The sequence below is a fragment of the Tamandua tetradactyla genome, chromosome 6 (assembly GCF_023851605.1).
Source record: "Tamandua tetradactyla isolate mTamTet1 chromosome 6, mTamTet1.pri, whole genome shotgun sequence".
NCBI classification, from domain to species: domain Eukaryota; kingdom Metazoa; phylum Chordata; class Mammalia; order Pilosa; family Myrmecophagidae; genus Tamandua; species Tamandua tetradactyla.
Window position 1 is genome coordinate 5,721,907 of NC_135332.1, and position 22,948 is coordinate 5,744,854.

General features: G+C 37.2%; 1 protein-coding gene across 1 annotated transcript in view; it reads left to right on the forward strand.

The window, feature by feature from the left end:
- The window catches only part of CEP95 (centrosomal protein 95), an 82,285-nt gene that overhangs the window by 5,921 nt on the left and 53,416 nt on the right, over nt 1–22,948 (forward strand). The window contains exons 4-8 of the mRNA XM_077163587.1: nt 218–328; nt 3,258–3,363; nt 4,579–4,697; nt 13,331–13,462; nt 14,194–14,387. Coding sequence (XP_077019702.1) covers nt 218–328; nt 3,258–3,363; nt 4,579–4,697; nt 13,331–13,462; nt 14,194–14,387 — 662 coding nt within the window. The remainder of the gene's footprint in view (nt 1–217; nt 329–3,257; nt 3,364–4,578; nt 4,698–13,330; nt 13,463–14,193; nt 14,388–22,948) is intronic.

The window sequence follows — 22,948 nt, forward strand, 5'->3', positions numbered from 1 at the left end:
ATTGTTCTCAGATACCATATTCAATTTGTTTTTTGTTTTTTCAGATATAGACAATAGGAAATTGATGCTTTTAATGTTTATGATATTGTTTCTCCTGATTTAATTTATGATCGCTATATTCTTGAAGAGCATTTTCACAGTGGTGTATCCATTTCAAGATTAGAAGGCTTTCAGATTTCCTGGTTAAATTTTTAATAGCTCTATATTTTGTGTTCAGGAGAAAATATAGTGAAAGGAGATAAAGAGTCTATTAAGAATCTCCTAGAAATATTTGATGGATTGTTGGAATATCTTACAGAACATACCAGTGAAACATCTCATGAAAAAAGTAAGTTAAAAATGTAGTTTTGGTTTGGATTATATTCTGTGTTACATCCTTTTTTGTCTTTTATCTTTTTGCCTTCATTTTTCTTCAGAGGAAGCAGAATGTTAATATAGTATAACTAGTAAAGTGTACATAATTTAATTGTATAGTTCTAATTATTATTATTCTAGTGATCGAAAGGTCTCTGTACTATATTGTCATTGTGTCCCTTGTTACCTTGGGTGTTGCTTGTGAATCACTTTAAAAACTAAGGAAAACTGAGTTTCTGCCTAAAGTTATATATTGTCCTATTATTGCATGATATCCCTAAATCTAAAATTTCCTATGTCAGAACTGTCATTTATGTTACAAATTTGGGTGTTGTAAAGGGCCTAGCAGGAAGAATTGGTGCATTTCTGTCTTCAACATACAGGTAGTTGTATAACAGCTTGAATACTATTTATTTTACTCTTTTTCCCCAAATTGTAACTATTTATTGTGTGAAATTTTGGTTTTGTGTTTTTAAATGATAATGATGAAGATCATTATTGCAAATTATTTTCCAAAAGGATCGTGATTATTTCAACTGCATCAGCAGTGTGTAAGAGCTATTGTAATCTTTGGTTCATTAAATCCCATTTCTAGGAATTTGGTCTAAGTAAATATTACAAAATAAAGTTAGAAGTTTGAGGGTCTTAATTGCAATGTTATTTGTCATTACAAAAAAAAGAGAGAATCTAAATTTCTTAACAGTGTGAGATTGGTTAAGTAAATAATGCTGTGTCATTGATGAAATACTACATGGCCCATTCTATATTGTAAAATTTTCAAAAGGAAATTTTTAGCAGCAACCAGCAATTAACGTAAATCCTAATGTAAGTGAGGACAAAATATTTGGGTATAGTTCCTCATTCTTTTTTTTTTAACTTTTTTTTTTACATGGGCAGGTACTGGGAATCGAACCCGGGTCCTCTGGCATGGCAGGCAAGCATTCTTGCCTGTTGAGCCACCGTGGCCCGCCCGCTCCTCATCCTTGATTCTCACATTTTTGTTGAGATCTATGCTGTGATTACAACCTTTGAAATTAACCGTAGAATCTTTATAGATAGTTTTCTACCTTACAACCTTGCTGCTAAAAAAGATTTAAAAGTGTAAATGAGTGACAGCATACCACACTGAGAATTTATATTTTTATTTCATAAAATTTCCGGTGTTTAATGTGTATTAAGTACCAGCTTGGGTACTCCGGGAGGATGTAAAACTGCATGTCATGTTTGTTGTTTGAATGAAACTTATACTCAAATCAGGGAGACAGCAATAACACATGTATTAAAATGTAAAAGGAGAATTGGAGAAGAGTATCAAAAGCAACTATACGTGGAACTCACCTACTTCAAGACTGCCAGTAGATACTTGGAAGCCCAGTGGCTTTTTAATCTTTTTAGCAACAAGGTTAAGAGATTGAAAACCCCCTCTAAGTAAAGATTTGAAGATTAACTTTAAAATGTAATGAGAACGAAGCCTGTTGCTCGCCCAGCCCCGGGTCGTCGATAGAGCCCCGGGGTCTTCATACCCCAGAGGTCCCACTCTTCGGGTTCCCGGGTGACCCATCCCGGAGTGTAACAATAAAGGCTTAAAACCCGCAAAAAAAAAAAAAAAAAAAAGTAATGAGAACAGAGTGCACAGGTAGTTCGTTAGTAGAATGCTCACCTTCCATGCAGGAGAGCCGGGTTTGATTCCCGGACCATGCCCCCCCCACCCCCAAGAAATGTAGTGACAGCAGCAGGTTTTACAATTTAGTGCTTGATTGGACATAGTGGAAAGATGATGGTGCCTGGCTAGTATAGGGCAGTAGAGCGTGGAGAGACCAGGACAGAACAACTGAGGGATACTCCTATGAGTCTGGTGATAGTTAAATGCTGAGGGAGATTCCCAAAGGAAATTGGTAATGTGTACTGAGGTAAGTTAGCCATATTAGAGGGAATTGCTCAGATGGGGCCTCCCTACCTGGTACTACTTCAGTTGTACAACATTTTCTATAGTCTGATTCTCATCTTTGTAGCTCCAAGCTTTTTATTTGGCAATATTACAGAAAGCTGATCAGATTCTTCAATATACCAGTTAACAGTAATGGGAAATAAATCTTTACTGTTGCTATTCATATCAGCTGTGCAAGGCAGCTTCTACCTGGTACTTGAGCCAGCACTATCCTCTGTTGCTGAAGAACAGGGGCTTTGAAGGCAGGCTGTAGGTTCAGTTCTGCCCATTGTTGTATGACTGATGCTTTCTAAGCTTCAGTTTCCTCATTTGATCTTTTCATGGTTGTGAAGGTTAAGTAAGTCAGTATGTGTAAATAATTGAAAATGTTACTTGGTGAATATGGAAATAAAAAGATACGAAGCTGGATATTTCAGCAGTGAAGCTGTAGAAATAGGGATAGGATATCCAGAGAAGTGAATTCAGATTTTATGAGATTTCATCCATATTCCTTCTGAAATCATTGCCCTGGTGAGTTACAACCATGGTTGACAACTACTAGTCTTAAGGAAAGTTTCATCCAAGCCTGGATTTGATGTGGTCTAACTCTTAGTTAGGCTAAGGCATGATTGTCTTGGAGCTTGGGATAGGTTGATACAATCATGTTTTTCTTCAGTCACATCCTGACTATCTTGATTGCCTCAAACATCCCTTATGGATAGACAGAAAAGTATGAATACTTAAGACATACTTAAGACATAAAACTTTGCTAATACAATCGTAGAACCTCCTTTTAAAACAACACCTATATTGTTTGTTACCAATATATGCTGATTATGGATGATGATTTTAGTTCCTTCTAATTTCACTTTCACAAGAGCCCAGTTTACCAGGAGGGGTTGGGGATACCTTACTGTCTAGAAAAGTAGTATTACTGGCGTTTTTTGGTAATGATGCTTTTCTCTATTCTAAATAGGTAACATTGAACAGGGTTTTAATGAATCACATCAAGAAATACCTTTGAAGGAGCCAGAAAGTACAAAAGAATCCAAATCATCTTGGAAAAGAGTTTCGTTTGGAAGGTAACATTCAATGTCTGTGAATTTAATTGAATCAAGTTATGCTTTTCTTTTTACTAAGAATTAAATTTGCACATCGTATATCTCAATGGCAGCTAAAAAATCAGAGCTAATGTGCAATTTTCTGACATGCAAAACCTTCCTGGTAGAGTTTTAAGAACCTTGAGCTACATATATTTAGTTCTCAGCATTAACTGCTCACTTATTTTTTCCCCTTCATCATCAAAGTAGTTCATATTTCTTGCAGAAAATCTGGAAGGTACATATAGAGAAATAAAAAGAGGCAGAAAGAGGAAAAAAAATCTGCCTTTCAAAATTATTAACTATTCTGTTGGTGTTTTAGTCTTTTTACTGTTCTTTTTCTTTTTTGGATTTAATCAAATTGTCAGTATAATTTTGTTTCCTCCCTTTTTATAATTTAACACGTCAAGTCTTTTCCCAAGTTGTTAAACTCTTTATAATCATTTTTAGTCATTATAATCCTACCATTCATGTGGTTGCATTAGAATTTATTAAACCATTCCTCTAAAGTTGAGGTTTAGTGCCCCTGATTTGTTTTATATTATTTTTAAAAATCTGCTAAATACATATTTTTAAAATTTTTACTACCATCATAGATAAATGTCTTTGCTAAACAGAGGTTGAATGTGATGCTTTGACTTTCTTTTAAATATCTCATTGTCAGTTATTTTGTGGAGTTTGTCATGCTTTGAAAAGTACAGGCATTTATCTTCTTTTTTAGGTTACAGTATCTGGTGGAAAGGTGTCTCAGAGGAGACCATTGTAAGATGAATTTCTGGACTTTATTTTTCATTATTAGATTAAAAAGTTGTAATAACAAATTAAGTGCAACAATGAAATGAAAACAAAATATTTAATGTAAAATTAGTGCCCTACTCAAGCTCCCTTCTGCTCTTATACCCATACAGTAACCATTGTTTACTGTTCTCTTTATGTGATCTATACAAATCCTTGATGCTTTATACACAGCTATTTTCAACTTTCACATAGCATTCAAACAAAACAGATAAGTAACAAGATGTGATAAGCAGCCAAGGAGAGAGTCTTTTCCTTTCTCTTCCCTAAGCAATGAGCAGTCTGAATACCTGCAGGCCCCTTCAGGCTGCTTGAAGTAGGGGTGAGTTTGTGAGTGGGAATAGGGTCCCAAGGTAAGGGCCCTCTGGTCAGCTGGACTGCAAATGTGTGAACTCTTTTCAGGTGCTCCCCATTGTCATCTGTGGAGTTGGGCCCCTCCTGGGATGGAGATGAAACAGAATCCACTGGTGAAATAATTAGACTTGGGGACACAGCACATACCTTTTCTCTAAGAAGTAATGGTGAGTAGCTGAAACTTTAAATGGTGGTTATTGTTATTCAGCATTCAACTATAAAAATGTAAATAATTTTACTTTGGAGTACTGTGAATTGAGAGGAATAGCAAGAGTTGTAATTGGACTGTGGTCCAATAATAATAATCCCAAATATTACCATTTTTATCCACTAAACAGTAAGTTATCCAGAATCACAGTCAAATGGGAATGCTAGGCATGTAGGCAGAGAAGTCCAAGACATGTAAGTGGATGCAGGTTTCTCATGTAATTTGTGGAATCTCATATCCTGGGAAGAGAATTCTGGAGGCAGCTTTGCAGTCTGGTACCCCCTAAGTGCAATTTCCTGACCTGGGGTAGCTCTATTTGTTGCATAGTTTCAGCTACCAAGTCCGCTCAGCCAGTGGCAATTTTTCTCCCAGGTTTCAAGCCACATTCCCAAAAGTCTGCTGCTTGTATACTGTAGACATGAATATCTTTTGAGTATCCCAGCTTGTCCTCTTCTAGTCATCTCACTCCTGACCTGCTCACCATTGTTGCCATGTTCTTTTCTGTCATTATATTGTTATTTATACTAGAATGTTGTTACTTTCTATTCTTGGTAAATGCACCCTCCACTGCCCAACCTTCCCTACCTGCCTTAGACGCTGTTTCTGCCGTATGGTCATCTCTCCTTATTTCTGTGTTACCATCCATACATTGCATGGTAACTTGCAATTTATTTTGTATAACATGAGTTCCAGGGTCAGTAGCCACATCATACTCATACAGTAACTATTTTTCAACTGCTTTCATTGTGCCAGGCACTGCTAGGCAATGGTAATGCAGAGCGTGAACAAAACAGACCCCATTCCTTGCCCTTATGTACCTCATATTCTACTTGTGGAGGCAGGCAATAAATAAATAAAATATTAAATAAATAAAATATATAGTGAAATTATTATTGATACATTTTACTATCTCAAAACTTAGCAAAACTCCAGACCATAATAGGTTGTTTTTTTAATGGAAGGGCAAAAATTCTAGAGTAGAATTAAGTACATTAAAGTAGGAATCAGGTGGCCTGTGTTCTTAAGCAGATACTACTACTGGCTGTATGACTTTGGATAAGGCATTTATTTTTTCTGAGCCCCAGTTTCTTCAAGTGTCACATTAAGAGAATTTACTTAATCATCTCTGAAATCCTGATTCCAAGGAATAGACATGGCCTTCAAAGGAATTATGTTCAAAGAGCCAAAATCTAGAAGATCAAACTGTAGATCAAAAACAGGGCAGGCCGCGGTGGCTCAGCGGGCAAAGTGCTTGCCTGCTATGCCGGAGGACCTCGGTTCGATTCCCGGCCCCAGCCCATGTAACGAAAACGGAGAAACAAAATACAATAAAAACAAGAAAATGTTTAAAAGATGTTTTCCTCTCTTCCTTCCTTCTATCCTTCCTTCCTTCTCTCTGTCTTTCCTTTAAAAAAAAAAAAAAAAAAAAAAAAAAAACATAAGTTTGCCTTTGAGATAGGCAAAGTAATGAAGTGAACAGAGTCAAGTCTAGGTAATTGAAAAATATTCACAGGATAGAAAGGGTGGTGACTGTAGAAATGGGGTTCTTTACTATCAAGTGCCACATGGAAAGGTGCAACTATAAAAAGTGAATTACTTGTTTTCAAGTTATAAATTCTCTGATAAGAAAGAAGATTTTATAAGTATTAAGGCAAAGGAGAAAAGGTTGGGAGAAGAACCAGGCTAAGGTGTTTTTTTGTTTGATGAACTTTTGGTAGCTTCCTTTTTTTTTTTCTTTTTTTTCTTTTTTATTAATTAACAAAAGAATTAACAAAACAATTAGAAATCATTCCAATCTACATGTACAATCAGCAATTCTTAATAACATCACATAGTTGCATATTCATCATTTCTTAGTACATTTGCATCGATTCAGAAAAAGAAACAAAAAGACAACAGAATAAGAATTAAAACAATAATAGAAAGAAAAAAAAACAAAAAAAACAAAAACAAAAAACCTATACCTCACATGCAGCTTCATTCAGTGTTTTAACATAATTGCATTACAATTGGGTAGTATTGTGCTGTCCATTTCTGAGTTTTTATATCCAGTCCCGTTGTACAGTCTGTATCCCTTCATCTCCAATTATCCCTTCTCTTTTTTTTTTTTTTTAATTAACGGAAAAAAAGAAATTAACCCAACATTTAGAGATCATACCATTCTACACATGCAATCATTAATTCTTAACATCATCACATAGATGCATGATCATCATTTCTTAGTACATTTGCATTGGTTTAGAAGAACTAGCAACATAACCGAAAAAGATATAGAATGTTAATATAGAGAAAAAAATAAAAGTAATAATAGTAAAATCAAAACAAAACAAAACAAAACAAAACAAAAACCTATAGCTCAGATGCAGCTTCATTCAGTGTTTTAACATGATTACTTTACAATTAGGTATTATTGTGCTGTCCATTTTTGAGTTTTTGTATCTAGTCCTGTTGCACAGTCTGTATCCCTTCAGCTTCAATTACCCATTGTCTTACCCTGTTTCTAACTCCTGCTGAACTCTGTTACCAATGACATATTTCAAGTTTATTCTCGAATGTCCGTTCACATCAGTGGGACCATACAGTATTTGTCCTTTAGTTTTTGGCTGGATTCACTCAGCATAATATTCTCTAGGTCCATCCATGTTATTACATGGTTCATAAGTTTATCTTGTCTTAAAGCTGCATAATATTCCATCGTATGTATATACCACAGTTTGTTTAGCCACTCTTCTGTTGATGGAGATTTTGGCTGTTTCCATCTCTTTGCAATTGTAAATAATGCTGCTATAAACATTGGTGTGCAAATGTCCGTTTGTGTCTTTGCCCTTAAGTCCTTTGAGTAGATACCTAGCAATGGTATTGCTGGGTCGTATGGCAATTCTATATTCAGCTTTTTGAGGAACCGCCAAACTGCCTTCCACAGTGGTTGCACCCTTTGACATTCCCACCAACAGTGGATAAGTGTGCCTCTTTCTCCGCATCCTCTCCAGCACTTGTCATTTTCTGTTTTGTTGATAATGGCCATTCTGGTGGGTGTGAGATGATATCTCATTGTGGTTTTGATTTGCATTTCTCTAATGGCCAGGGACATTGAGCATCTCTTCATGTGCCTCTTGGCCATCCGTATTTCCTCTTCTGAGAGGTGTCTGTTCAAGTCTTTTTCCCATTTTGTAATTGGGTTGGCTGTCTTTTTGTTGTTGAGATGAACAATCTCTTTATAAATTCTGGATACTAGACCTTTATCTGATATATCATTTCCAAATATTGTCTCCCATTGTGAAGGCTGTCTTTCTACTTTCTTGATGAAGTTCTTTGATGCACAAAAGTGTTTAATTTTGAGGAGTTCCCATTTATTTATTTCCTTCTTCAGTGCTCTTGCTTTAGGTTTAAGGTCCATAAAACCGCCTCCAGTTGTAAGATCCATAAGATATCTCCCAACATTTTCCTCTAACTGTTTTATGGTCTTAGACCTAATGTTTAGATCTTTGATCCATTTTGAGTTAACTTTTGTATAGGGTGTGAGAGATGGGTCTTCTTTCATTCTTTTGCATATGGATATCCAGTTCTCTAGGCACCATTTATTGAAGAGACTGCTCTGTCCCAGGTGAGTTGGCTTGACTGCCTTATCAAAGATCAAATGTCCATAGATGAGAGGGTCTATATCTGAGCACTCTATTCGATTCCATTGGTCGATATATCTATCTTTATGCCAATACCATGCTGTTTTGACCACTGTGGCTTCATAATATGCCTTAAAGTCAGGCAGCGCGAGACCTCCAGCTTCGTTTTTTTTCCTCAAGATGTTTTTAGCAATTCGGGGCACCCTGCCCTTCCAGATAAATTTGTTTATTGGTTTTTCTATTTCTGAAAAATAAGTTGTTGGGATTTTGATTGGTATTGCATTGAATCTGTAAATCAATTTAGGTAGGATTGACATCTTAACTATATTTAGTCTTCCAATCCATGAACACGGTATGCCCTTCCATCTATTTAGGTCTTCTGTGATTTCTTTTAGCAGTTTTTTGTAGTTTTCTTTATATAGGTTTTTTGTCTCTTTAGTTAAATTTATTCCTAGGTATTTTATTCTTTTAGTTGCAATTGTAAATGGGATTCGTTTCTTGATTTCCCCCTCAGCTTGTTCATTACTAGTGTATAGAAATGCTACAGATTTTTGAATGTTGATCTTGTAACCTGCTACTTTGCTGTACTCATTTATTAGCTCTAGTAGTTTTGTTGTGGATTTTTCCGGGTTTTCGACGTATAGTATCATATCATCTGCAAACAGTGATAGTTTTACTTCTTCCTTTCCAATTTTGATGCCTTGTATTTCTTTTTCTTGTCTAATTGCTCTGGCTAGAACCTCCAACACAATGTTGAATAATAGTGGTGATAGTGGACATCCTTGTCTTGTTCCTGATCTTAGGGGGAAAGTTTTCAATTTTTCCCCATTGCGGATGATATTAGCTGTGGGTTTTTCATATATTCCCTCTATCATTTTAAGGAAGTTCCCTTGTATTCCTATCTTTTGAAGTGTTTTCAACAGGAAAGGATGTTGAATCTTGTCGAACGCCTTCTCTGCATCAATTGAGATGATCATGTGATTTTTCTGCTTTGATTTGTTGATATGGTGTATTACATTAATTGATTTTCTTATGTTGAACCATCCTTGCATACCTGGGATGAATCCTACTTGGTCATGATGTATAATTCTTTTAATGTGTTGTTGGATACGATTTGCTAGAATTTTATTGAGGATTTTTGCATCTGTATTCATTAGAGAGATTGGTCTGTAGTTTTCTTTTTTTGTAATATCTTTGCCTGGTTTTGGTATGAGGGTGATGTTGGCTTCATAGAATGAATTAGGTAGTTTTCCCTCCACTTCGATTTTTTTGAAGAGTTTGAAGAGAATTGGTACTAATTCTTTCTGGAACGTTTGGTAGAATTCACATGTGAAGCCATCTGGTCCTGGACATTTCTTTTTAGGAAGCTTTTGAATGACTAATTCAATTTCTTTACTTGTGATTGGTTTGTTGAGGTCATCTATGTCTTCTTGAGTCAAAGTTGGTTGTTCATGTCTTTCCAGGAACCCGTCCATTTCCTCTAAATTGTTGTATTTATTAGCGTAAAGTTGTTCATAGTATCCTGTTATTACCTCCTTTATTTCTGTGAGGTCAGTAGTTATGTCTCCTCTTCCATTTCTGATCTTATTTATTTGCATCCTCTCTCTTCTTCTTTTTGTCAATCTTGCTAAGGGCCCATCAATCTTATTGATTTTCTCATAGAACCAACTTCTGGCCTTATTGATTTTCTCTATTGTTTTCATGTTTTCAATTTCATTTATTTGTGCTCTAATCTTTGTTATTTCTTTCCTTTTGCTTGCTTTGGGGTTAGCTTGCTGTTCTTTCTCCAGTTCTTCCAAATGGATAGTTAATTCCTGAATTTTTGCCTTTTCTTCTTTTCTGATATAGGCATTTAGAGCAATAAATTTCCCTCTTAGCACTGCCTTTGCTGCGTCCCATAAGTTTTGATATGTTGTGTTTTCATTTTCATTCGCCTCGAGGTATTTGCTAATTTCTCTTGCAATTTCTTCTTTGACCCAGTCGTTGTTTAGGAGTGTGTTGTTGAGCCTCCACGTATTTGTGAATTTTCTGGCACTCTGCCTATTATTGATTTCCAACATCATTCCTTTATGGTCCGAGAAAGTGTTGTGTAAGATTTCAATCTTTTTAAATTTGTTAAGACTTGCTTTGTGACCCAGCATATGGTCTATCTTTGAGAATGATCCATGAGCACTTGAGAAAAAGGTGTATCCTGCTGTTGTGGGATGTAATGTCCTATAAATGTCTATTAAGTCTAGTTCATTTATAGTAATATTCAGATTCTCTATTTCTTTGTTGATCCTCTGTCTAGATGTTCTGTCCCTTGATGAGAGTGGTGAGTTGAAGTCTCCAACTATTATGGTATATGAGTCTATTTCCCTTTTCAGTGTTTGCAGTATATTCCTCACGTATTTTGGGGCATTCTGATTCGGTGCGTAAATATTTATGATTGTTATGTCTTCTTGTTTAATTGTTCCTTTTATTAGTAGATAGTGTCCTTCTTTGTCTCTTTTAACTGTTTTACATTTGAAGTCTAATTTGTTGGATATTAGTATAGCCACTCCTGCTCTTTTCTGGTTGTTATTTGCATGAAATATCTTTTCCCAACCTTTCACTTTCAACCTATGTTTATCTTTGGGTCTAAGATGTGTTTCCTGTAGACAGCATATAGAAGGATCCTGTTTTTTAATCCATTCTGCCAATCTATGTCTTTTGATTGGGGAATTCAGTCCATTGACATTTAGTGTTATTACTGTTTGGATAATATTTTCCTCTAACATTTTGCCTTTTGTATTATATATATCATATCTGATTTTCCTTCTTTCTACACTCTTTTCCATATCTCTCTCTTCTGTCTTTTTGTATCTGACTCTAGTGCTCCCTTTAGTATTTCTTGCAGAGCTGGTCTCTTGGTCACAAATTCTTTCAGTGACTTTTTGTCTGAGAATGTTTTAATTTCTCCCTCATTTTTGAAGGATAATTTTGCTGGATATAGGAGTCTTGGTTGGCAGTTTTTCTCTTTTAATAACTTAAATATATCATCCCACTGTCTTCTAGCTTCCATGGTTTCTGCTGAGAAATCTACACATAGTCTTATTGGGTTTCCCTTGTATGTGATGGATTGATTCTCTCTCGCTGCTTTCAAGATCCTCTCTTTCTCTTTGACCTCTGACATTCTAACTAGTAAGTGTCTTGGAGAACGCCTATTTGGGTCTAATCTCTTTGGGGTGCGCTGCACTTCTTGGATCTGTAATTTTAGGTCTTTCATAAGAGTTGGGAAATTTTCAGTGATAATTTCTTCCATTAGTTTTTCTCCTCCTTTTCCCTTCTCTTCTCCTTCTGGGACACCCACAACACGTATATTTGTGCGGTTCATATTGTCCTTGAGTTCCCTGATACCCTGTTCAAATTTTTCCATTCTTTTCCCTATGGTTTCTGTTTCTTTTTGGAATTCAGATGTTCCATCCTCCAAATCACTAATTCTATCTTCTGTCTCTTTAAATCTATCATTGTAGCTATCCATTATTTTTTCTATGTTTGCTACTTTATCCTTCACTTCCATAAGTTCTGCGATTTGTTTTTTCAGTTTTTCTATTTCTTCTTTATGTTCAGCCCATGTCCTCTTCATGTCCTCCCTCAATTTATCGATTTCATTTTTGAAGAGGTTTTCCATTTCTGTTCGTATATTCAGCATTAGTTGTCTCAGCTCTTGTGTCTCATTTGAGCTATTGGTTTGTTCCTATGACTGAGCCATATTCTCAATCTTTTGAGCGTGGACAGTTATCTTCTGCTGCTGGCGTCTGGGCATTTATTCAGATTTCTCTTGGTGTTGGACCCAGCAAGGTTGTAATATTTTTCTGTGAAATCTCTGGGTTCTCTTTTTCTTATCCTGCCCAGTAGGTGGCGCTCGTGGCACACGTTTGTCTGCGGGTCCCACCAGTAAAAGGTGCTGTGGGACCTTAAACTTTGGAAAACTCTCGCCGTCCTGGGGGTTCGCTAGCCGAAGCGCCCGGGGTCCGAACGCAGGGAGGGTTGCTGGTCGCCGCAGCCAGGGAAAGAGCCCGTCCGAATTTCCTAGTCGGCCCTGGGCAACACACGTGGCGGGAGGGCGCCAGCGGCAGCGGCCCGCCCAAGAGAGTGCACGTTCCCCGGGAGTCACGGGGTCACCGTTCTCCGCGGCCTGGGGGTTTCCGATCCAATTCTCTCAGTTGGTCCGGGGGCTGCGCGTGGTGTGGGCGCCAGTCGCCTTGGTTTCAGGGGACCACCTCTCCAATTCTCCCAGCCGGCCCGGGAAGGGGGAAGGGAGTAACTCCGGCCGCTTGCCACCCCGCCCGGTAAGGCCCGTGCGCCTCGGCGATCTCACCCGAGCTGCTTCTCTCAGCCAGCCAGCCGTTCCAGGATGGGGTATGCTGTCTTTTTTATCTCTGTTGTGGCTTTGGGCGCTTTCTGTATCGTTTCTACTCCCCTAGTAGGTGTCCTGGAGAAGAAACTAAGATCCGCGCGTCTTACTAAGCCGCCATCTTCCAGGGTAGCTTCCTTTTATACTAGAGTTTAAGAATTGGGATTATTCTCTCATCCACATTCCCAGGCATCTAACTGAAACCTCGATTCCTGGACTTAGAAATCTTTGATTCTGTGGTATCAGCCACAGATACCACAGCATAAGTGTCTTCATACCCAGGGATATACTCACACAATAATCAGCATTTCTACAACTCTGGAACCTTTTTTTCTAAAACAAAGTAATGAGACATTATATAAAACATTACTTTTAAGTTATTCAAGTGATTCTGGGCTACAGAACTGCATTTTGCTATCTGATAATAATTAAAAGTAATTAGTATTTTGAGCAGTCTGACCCATATATTTTTATAATTACATCAGTCCTAAGATTTTTATCCCCCAAGTACAAAACTCTTGGCTTCCAGAATAACATTCAGCAAGCTATTGTGATAATTTTTTAAAAATTTACTTTTAGTATTTTCTTTTCTAGGTGCCCAAAGTTCTCATGAAATGCAGTCTAAAAAAGCCTCAGCCTCACCAGGTTCTAAATCACATGAAGAAGTATTGAACCCTTCCTCATCTAGTTTTTTGTCTCAAAGTAAGACTACCTTTGATGAAGAAAGTGAGTAGTAATCGGTTATTTAAAAGTTCTTGAGACTACTGCTGTGAATTGGGGACAAATTATTGCTAATAGTCTTTTTACTTTTGCTGCTATATATCTTATGATTCTCTTTGGTTTTACAAGACCTTATTTTTAAATGTTTGCTACTAGCTCTGATTCTGCTTGAAATGACCTTTGGGTACATATTTTTGCATCTACTATTTTATTATCTAAATCCTTTCGAAGAAAGACAGGTATTTTTTGTTCTTGTTTGGGACAATAAAAGTCTCTGATACATTATATACATTATTAGTGGTATCCAAAATATTAATGAATGGCCAAATATAGTAACTTGAAAAATATTCTGGTTTCTTGTGATCTCTGGCATGTCCATGTAGTAATATTACATAAAATTATTGTTAATGGCTAGCATGTGGAAGAATCATAATTTTACATAGCCAGACTTCAAGCTCTTTTGGTTGTTCCAGTTTTTCATTATTTTTAATTGCTTTTCAGGGGACAGTTTTATGATAACATTAAAGTTATGTTCTTTCTGATTTGATTAAATTCCTACTTGTTAACTGAGGATGAGTCTCTAGTTTAATTGTTTTTCGTATGCTGTTTTTTTAAAAATCAAGTTTAAAATGTGTATCTAAGAAGTGTGTATGAACATGTTTATTTGGTATGTGTATATCAAATGATTTATTTCTTAAGAGTTTCATCATTATGTCCACTTTACTTTGTTCCATTAGTGGAAATTCCTTGTGCAAGTATGGTTCCAAGTGCCAGGAAGCTAGGGGAGCCTATCCAATCAGCTATTCCTTTACATCCACCCTACCACCCTTCAGAATTTCGAGCACCCTGCCCCATAGGGAAAGAATACTGGCGTTCAAGTCATTGTTCCCCTGCTATGAATTCTACTGGGGAGCTCACAGCATTTTCTTTGGTAAGTGGAAAAGGTTACTTTCAATTGAATAAAGAGGTCTCTGATATTACATATATTTATTTGATCAAAAGCAAATCTATGTCTTTAAAAAGGTCTGTTCTGATAGGTAGTCAAGGGTATACCACTAATAAAAGCATTGTACTTAAAATTTTACCTCTGCCTAAGCCTGCATGTTTGTGTTCTGAGAAGATAAGAATAGGAATAAATGCATAAAAAGGGAAATAATAAGAGTAAGCACATGTTTGCTGTTATTTTGTGCCAGGCATAGTTCTGGATACTTTACAAGTATTAAATAATTTATTCCTCCCAAAATCTCTAGGGTAGGTGCTTGTCTTATTTTAGTTTCCTAGGGCTGCGATAAAAAAGTGCCACAAACTTGGCAGCTTAAAACAACAAAAATTCGGGGAGTGGTGAGAACGGGGAGAAATTCAACTTCCCCAAGTTGAATACTTGATATTCTCACAAACAGTGTGGACAACCAAAGCTATAGGCTGAGCCCCCAGTCTTGGGGTTTGTTCATATGAAACTTAACCCCACAAAGGATAGGTCAAGCCTAGTTAAAATTAGGCCTAAGAGTCACCCCCAAGAGAGCCTCTTTTGTTGCTCAGATGTGGCCCCTCTCTCCAGCCAACACAACGAGCATTCTTCACCACCCTACCCCTCTCTACGTGGGACATGACTCCCAGGGGTGTGGACCTTCCTGGCAACGTGGGACAGAGATCTTGGAATGAACGGAGACTCGGCATCAAGGGATTGAGAAAAACCCTAGAATGAGCTGAGACTTAGCACCAACGGATTGAGAAAACCTTCTCAACCAAAAGAGGGAAGAGGGAAATGAGACAAAGTGTCAATGGCTGAGAGATTCCAAACTGAGTTGAGAGGTTATCCTGGAGGTTATTCTTATGCATCAAGTAGATATCATCTTGTTATTCAAGATGTAATGGAGAGGCTGGAGGGAACTGCCAGAAAATGTAGAGCTGTGTTCTGGTAGCCATGTTTCTTCAGGATGATTGAATAATGATATAGCTGTAACAATGTGACTGTGTGATTGTGAAAACCTTGTGTCTGATGCTCCTTTTATCTACCTTGTCAACAGACGAGTAGAACATATGGAATAAAAATAAATGATAGGGGGAAGAAATGTTAAAATAAACTTAGTTTGAAATGCTAGCGACCAATGAAGGCAAGGGGTAAGGGATATGATAGGTATAGTCTTTTTTTTATTCTTTCCTATGTTCATTTCATTTCTTTTTCTATTGTCTTTTTGTTTCTTTTTCTGAATTAATGCAAATGTTCTAAGAAATGATGAATATGCAACTAGGTGATGATATTGTGAATTACTGATTATGTATATTTTGTTTCTTATTTTTTTAATTAATAAATTAAAAAAAAACAAAAATTCATTCTCTCACAGTTTGGAGGTTAGAAATTGAAATCAGAAAATAAGAGCCAAGATGGTGGCTTAGTGAAGTGTGGAATTTAGTTCGTTCTCCAGAGCAGCTAGTGTAAATAGCCAGAAACAGTACAGAACAACTGCTGGAGCCATGTCAGTGACTGGACGCACAACTTTATCCCAGTCTGGACAAGCTGGACTGGCTATGAGCCCACCCAAAAGCTGTGACTTCCCCAAGCTGTGGTGGCCGGTGCTCCTCCCCCACTGGCTGCTTCCCAGAGGGGAAAAGGAAAGAGATTTACTAGCAGCAGGGGCTGGGCGCAACCAAGCTCCACTTGTGGAGTTAATTAACAAATTCTCACTACTAAAAATAGGTTCCTGGCTCAGCCAAACCTCAAGTAAAAGCTGAGGTTGCTGGGTTTTGCCCCTGTGCAGAGGGGGCAGGGCTAACAGAAAAAGAAAAAGGAAAAAAAAAACAGAGGTTTTTTGGATTGGACAGCACAGAATACTTGAGAAGGTCTAGGCCTGGAAGGAAAGCAGGGGGTACATAGGACTTGGCGATACACAGAGCAACGTACCAACTTAATCGGCAAACTCGAGGAATGGGGGTGCTGCTCAGAAAAGGATTGTTTCTTTTTTTTTTTTGGCAGCTTAAAACAATGGAAGTTTATTTTCTCACAGTTCTGGAGGATAGAAGTCCCAAATCAAGGTGTCAATAGGGCCATGCTCCCTCTGAAAGCTCTAGGGAGGGAAGAATCCTTTCTTGCCTCTTCCTAGCTTCCTAGCTTCTGGTGGTGATTGACAGTCCTTCATATTACTTGACTTGTAGCTGCCTAAACTCCAATTTATCCCTCCCTGTCTTAACATGATCTCCTCCTCTCTCTGTCCCTGTGTGTGTCGCTTCTCTTTTTATAAGATCACCAAGTGCACTGAATTAGGGCCAACTGTACACTAGCATGACCTCATCTTGACTTGGTTATATCTGCAAAGACTTTATGAAAAGAATTGTTTTTTTCTTTTCTTTTTTGTGGCTGTGTTTCTATGGCTTGACTGCTCTTTGCATATACCTGCAGGGTTTCTCAGGCTCCAACTGCCTGAGGCATGGACAGAATTAAGCTTGTTTGAGAGTTTATCTGCAAGCTGTGCTTTCCCCAGGAGAAGGGTGGGGCCCAGCTCAGGTGGAATCCCTCCCTCAAGGAATACAGTCCCCAGGGTCTGGAAAACAAGCGATTAAAGCCAGCCTACAACCTCTCCTCTGTCTCAACCACACCCCCAGCAGGGAGAGTTTGCTGAAGTTAAAGGAACCACATTACCTTATTCTGGTGGGACCTGCAGGCAGACAAGCACCACACACTAGGCAGGATGGGAAAAACAGAGTCCAGAGGCTTCATAGGAGAGTCTTTCAACCTACTGGGTCTCATCCTCAGGGAAAACTGACACAGGTGATTCTTTCCTCCTAAAGAGGCCAGTTTGGTCTGGGAAAATCTGACTGGGGTCTACCTAAGTAGACCCTCCTAAGGAAAAAAGTAAAAGGCACCATACAGGCAGGGCAAGAAACAAGAAGACAAGAACTGAAAAACTCTGATCTGTTAAACAAAACCTAAGCTAGAGGTCTAGAATAAGCTGACCTGAATATCAAAGAACAGATAGACAGCAGAGTCATCCAGCAAAGAAAATCCCAGGTAAAAGAAGTGAAAACAATCTCCAGAATAAATCAATTAAGGAAATCAAATGCCAGCAAAAAAATAACAAATCATACTAGGAAAATTGAAGATATGACCCAGTCAAAGGAACAAACCAACAATCCAAATGAGATGCAGGTGTTAACTCAGAATGTTTGAACAGACAAGGAAAACCTCATCAAAGATCAAATCAGTGAATGGAGGGAAGATTAAAGAAGGCAAGAAATGAATGAAAAAAGAAATTGAAAGTCTGAAAAAACAAATCACAGAAACTTATGGGAATGAAAGGCACAGTAGAAGAGATGAAAAAGACAATGGAAACCTACAATGTTAGATTTCAAGAGGCAGAAGATAGGATTAGTGAACTGGAGGACGGGACATCTGAAATCTGACAAGCAAAAGAAAATACAGGGAAAAGAATGGAAAAATATGAGCAGGGACTTAGGGAATTGAGTGACAACATGAAGCACATGATTATATGTGTTGTGGGTGTCCCAGAGGAGAAGAAAAGGGAAAAGGGAAAGAAAAACTAATGGAGGAGATTATCACTGAAAATTTCCCAACTCTTACGAAAGACTTAGAATTACAGATCCAAGAAGCGCAGCGTACCCCAAACAATAGATCCAAATAGACTTACTTCAAGACATTTACCAATCACAAAGTCAGATGTCAAAGAGAAACAATCTTGAAAGCAGCAAGAGAAAAGCAATCCATTACATACAAGGGGAGCCCAATGAGACTATGCATGGATTTCTCAGCAGAAACCATGGAGGCGAGAAGACAGTGGGATGATATATTTAAATTACTAAAGAGAAAAGCTACCAACCAAGCATTCTATACCCAGCAAAAATGTTCTTCAAAAATAAGGGGAAATTAAAACATTTTCAGACAAAAAGTCACCAAGAGAATTTGTGACCAAGAGAACAGCTCTGTAAGCAATACTGAAGGGAGCACTCAAGTCAGATAGGAAAAGACAGGAGAGAGAAGTGTGGAGAAGAGTGAAGAAATGAAGACTGTCAGTAAAGGTAAAAAGAAGAGAAATTAGATATGCCATATAAAATCCAAAAGGCATAATGGTAGAAGAAAGTACTGCCCTTACAGAAATAACACAAATGTTAATAGATTAAACTCCCCAATCAAAAGACATAGACTGGCAGAACAGATTAAAAAACAGGACCCATCTATATGCTGTCTACAAGAGAGACATTTTAGACCCAAGGATAAAGATAGGATGAAAGTAAAAGATTGGAAAAAGATACTTCATGCAGACAGCAGTCAGAAAACACCAGGAGTAGCTATATTAATATTTGACATAATAGACCTCAAATGTAAAACAATTAAAAGAGACGAAGAAGGACACTATGTATTAATAAAAGGAACAAACCAAGAAAGAAGACAACAATCATAAATATTTATGCACCAAGCCAGAGTGCTCCAAAATACATGAGGCAAACACTGAAAAGAGAAATAGACACACCTGCCATAATAGCTGGAGATTTCAATTCCCCTCTCTCATCAGTGGACAGAACATCTAGACAGAGGATCAATAAAAAACAGGGAATTTGAATATTACAATAAATGAACTAGACTTAGCAGACGTTTATAGAACATTACACCCCACAACAGCAGGATGCACCTTTTTCTTAAGTGCTCATGGATCATTCTCAAGGATAGACCATATGGTGGATCATAAAGCAAGTCTCAATAAATTTTAAAAAATTGAAATCATACAAAACACTTTCTCAGATCATAAAGGAATGAAGTTGGAAATCAATAACAGGCAAAGGGGCCCCCAAAATTCACAAATATATGGAGGCTCAACAACACACTCTTGAACAACCAGTAGGTCAAGGGAGAAATTGCAAGAAAAATCAGTAAATATTCAAGACAAATAAAAATGAAAACAAAACATACCAAAATTTGGGAGATGCTTCCACACTCTCATCAATGGACAGAACATCTAGACAGAGGATCAATAAAGAAACAGAGAATTTGGATAATACAATAAATGAGCTAGATTTAACAGACATTTATATAGCATTACACCCCACAACAACAGGATGCATCTTTTTCTCAAGTGCTCATGGATCATTCTCAAGGATAGACCGTATGCTGGGTCACAAAGCAAGACTCGATAAATTTAAAAAGATTACAATCATACAAAACACTTTCTCAGATCATGAAGGAATGAAGTTGGAAATCAGTAATAGGCAGAGTGCCAGAAAATTCACAAATATGTGGAGGTTTAGCATCACACTCTTAAACAAACAGTAGGGCAAGAAAGAAATTACAAGAGAAATCAGGAAATATCTCAAGGCAAATGAGAATGAAAACACAACATATCAAAAAAGAAGACAGGGCAAAAATCGAGGAATTAACTGTCTACTGGGAAGAAGTAGAGAAGAACAGCAAACTAACCCCAAAGTGAGCAAAAGGGAAGAAATAACGAAGATTAGAGCAGAAATAAATGAAATTGAGAAAATCAACAAAACCAGAAGCTGGTACTATGAGAAAATCAGTAAGATTGATAGACCCTTAGCAAGATTGACAAAAAGAAGAAAAGAGAGTTGCAAATTAATAAGATCAGATCTGGAAGAGGAGACGTAACCACTGACCCCACAGAAATAAAGGAAGTAATGACAGGGTACTATGAACAACTTTATTCTAACAAATTTGACAATGTAGATGAAGTGGACAACTTTCTAGAAAGGATTGAACAACCAACTTTGACTGGAGAAGAAATAGACGACCTCAATAAACCAATTACAAGTAAAGAAATTAAATCAGACATTAAGAAGCTCTCCAAAAAGAAAAGTCCAGGACCAGATGGCTTCACATGGGAATTCTACCAAACATTCCAGAAAGAATTAGTACCACTCCTGCTTAAACTCTTCAAAAAAATTGAAGAGGAGGTAAAGCTACCTAACTCATTCTACAAAGCCAACATCACCCTCATACCAAAGCCAGACAAGGATATTAGAAAAGAAGAAAACTAATTACCAATCTTTCTAATGAATATAGATGCAGAAATCCTTAACAAAATTCTAGCAAATCGAATCCAGCAACACATTAAAAGAATTATGCATCATGACCAAGTCGTATTCATCCCAGGTATGCAAGGATGGTTCAACATAAGAAAATCAATTAATGTAACACACCGTATCAATAAATCAAAGCAGAAAAACCACATGATCATCTCGATTGATGCAGAAAAGGCATTTGACAAAATTCAACATCCTTTCCTGTTGAAAATACTTCAAAGGATAGGAATAGAAGGGAACTTCCTCAACATGATAAAGGGAATATATGAAAAACCCACAGCTAATATCATCCTCAATAGGGAAAATTTGAAAACCTTCCCGCTAAGATCAGGAGCAAGACAAAGATGTCCACTATCACCACTGTTATTCAACATTGTGTTGGAAGTTCTAGCCAGAGCAATTAGACAAGAAAAAGAAATACAAGGCATCAAAATTGGAAAGGAAGAAGTAAAACTCTCACTGTTTGCAGATGATATGATACTATATGTTGAAAACCCCGAAAAATTCACAGCAAAACTACTAAGGCTAATAAATGAGTACAGCAGGTGGCAGGTTACAAGATCAACACTCAAAAATCTGTAGTGTTTCTATACACTAGTAATGAACAGTCTAAGGGGAAATCAAGGAAAGAATTCCATTTACAAATGCAACCAAAGGAATAAAGTATTCAGAAATAAATTTAACTAAAGAGACAAAAGAAAACTACAAGAAATTGTTAAAAGAAATCACACACCTAAATAGATGGAAGGGCATACCGTATTCAAGTATTGGAAGACTAAATATAGTTAAGATGTCATTTCTACCTAAATTGATTTACAGATTCAATTCAATACCAATTAAAATCCCCAAAACTTACTTTTCAGAAATAGTAACCAATAACCAAATTTATCTGGAAAGGCAGGGTGCCCCAAATAGCTAAAAGTATCCTGCGGGAAAAAAATGAAGTCGGAGGTCTCGTACTACTGACTTTAAGGCATATTATGAAGCTACAGTGGTCAAAACAGCATGGTACTGGCATAAAGATAGATGTACTCTTAGACCAATGGAATAAAAAGAGTGTTCAGATATAGACCCTCTCATATATGGACAATTGATCTTTGATAAGGCAGTCAAGCCAACTCACCTGGGACAGAGCAGTCTCTTCAATAAATGGTGCCTAGAGAACTGGATATCCATATGCAAAAGAATGAAAGAGGACCATATTTCACACCCTATACAAAAATTAACTCAAAATGGATCAAAGACCTAAACATGCGATCTAAGACCATAAAACTGTTAGAAGAAAATGTAGGGAAATATCTTATAAATCTTATACTAGGAGGCGGTTTCCTAGACCTTACACCCAAAGCAAGATCATTGAAGAAGGAAATAAATAAATGGGAACTCCTCAAAATTAAACATATTTGCATATCAAAGAACTTCGTCAAGAAAGTAAAAAGACAGCCTACACAATGGGAAACAATATTTGGAAACGATATATCATAAAGGTCTAGTATTCAGAATTTATAAAGAGATTGTTCAACTCAACAACCAGAAGACAGCCAACCCAGTTACAAAATAGGCAAAAAACTTGAACAGACACTTCTCAGAAGAGGAAATACAAATGGCCAAAAGGCACATGAAGAGATGCTCAACTTCTCTGGCTGTTAAGAGAAATGCAAATCAAAACGACAATGAGATATCTCACACTCACCAGAATGGCCATTATCAATAAAACAGAAAATGACAAATGCTGGAGAGAATGTGGAGAAAAGGCACACTTACCATTGTTGGTTGGAATGTCAAATGGTACAACCACTGTGCAAGGCAGTTTGGCAGTTCCTCAGAAAGCTAAATATAGAATTGCCATATGACCCAGTAATACCATTGCTAGGTATCTACTCAGAGGACATGAGGGCAAGGACACAAGCAGACATTTGCACACCAATGTTTATAGCAGCATTATTTACTATTGTGAAGAGATGGAAACAGCCAAAATGTCCATCAACAAACTAGTGGCTAAACAAACTGTGGTATATACATATGATGAAATATTAAACAGCTGTAAGACAGAATAAAGTTAGGAAGTATGTAACAACATGGATGGACCTTGAGGACATTGTGCTGAGTGAGATTAGCTAGAAACAAAAGGACAAATACGGTATGGTCTCACTGATATGAATTAATATTAGTGAATAAACTTGGAGAATTTCATTGGTAACAGAGACCATCAGGAGATAGAAATAGGGTTAGATATTGGGTAATTGGACCAGAAGGGATAAAGATTGTGCAACAGGCGTGAATGTAAAAACTCAGAAATGGACAGCACAATACTACCTAACTGTAATACAATTATGTTAAAACACTGAATGAAGCTGAATGTGAGAATGATAGAAGGAGGAGGGCTGGGGTCACAAATGAAATCAGAAAGAAAGATAGATGATAAAGATTGAAATGGTATAATCT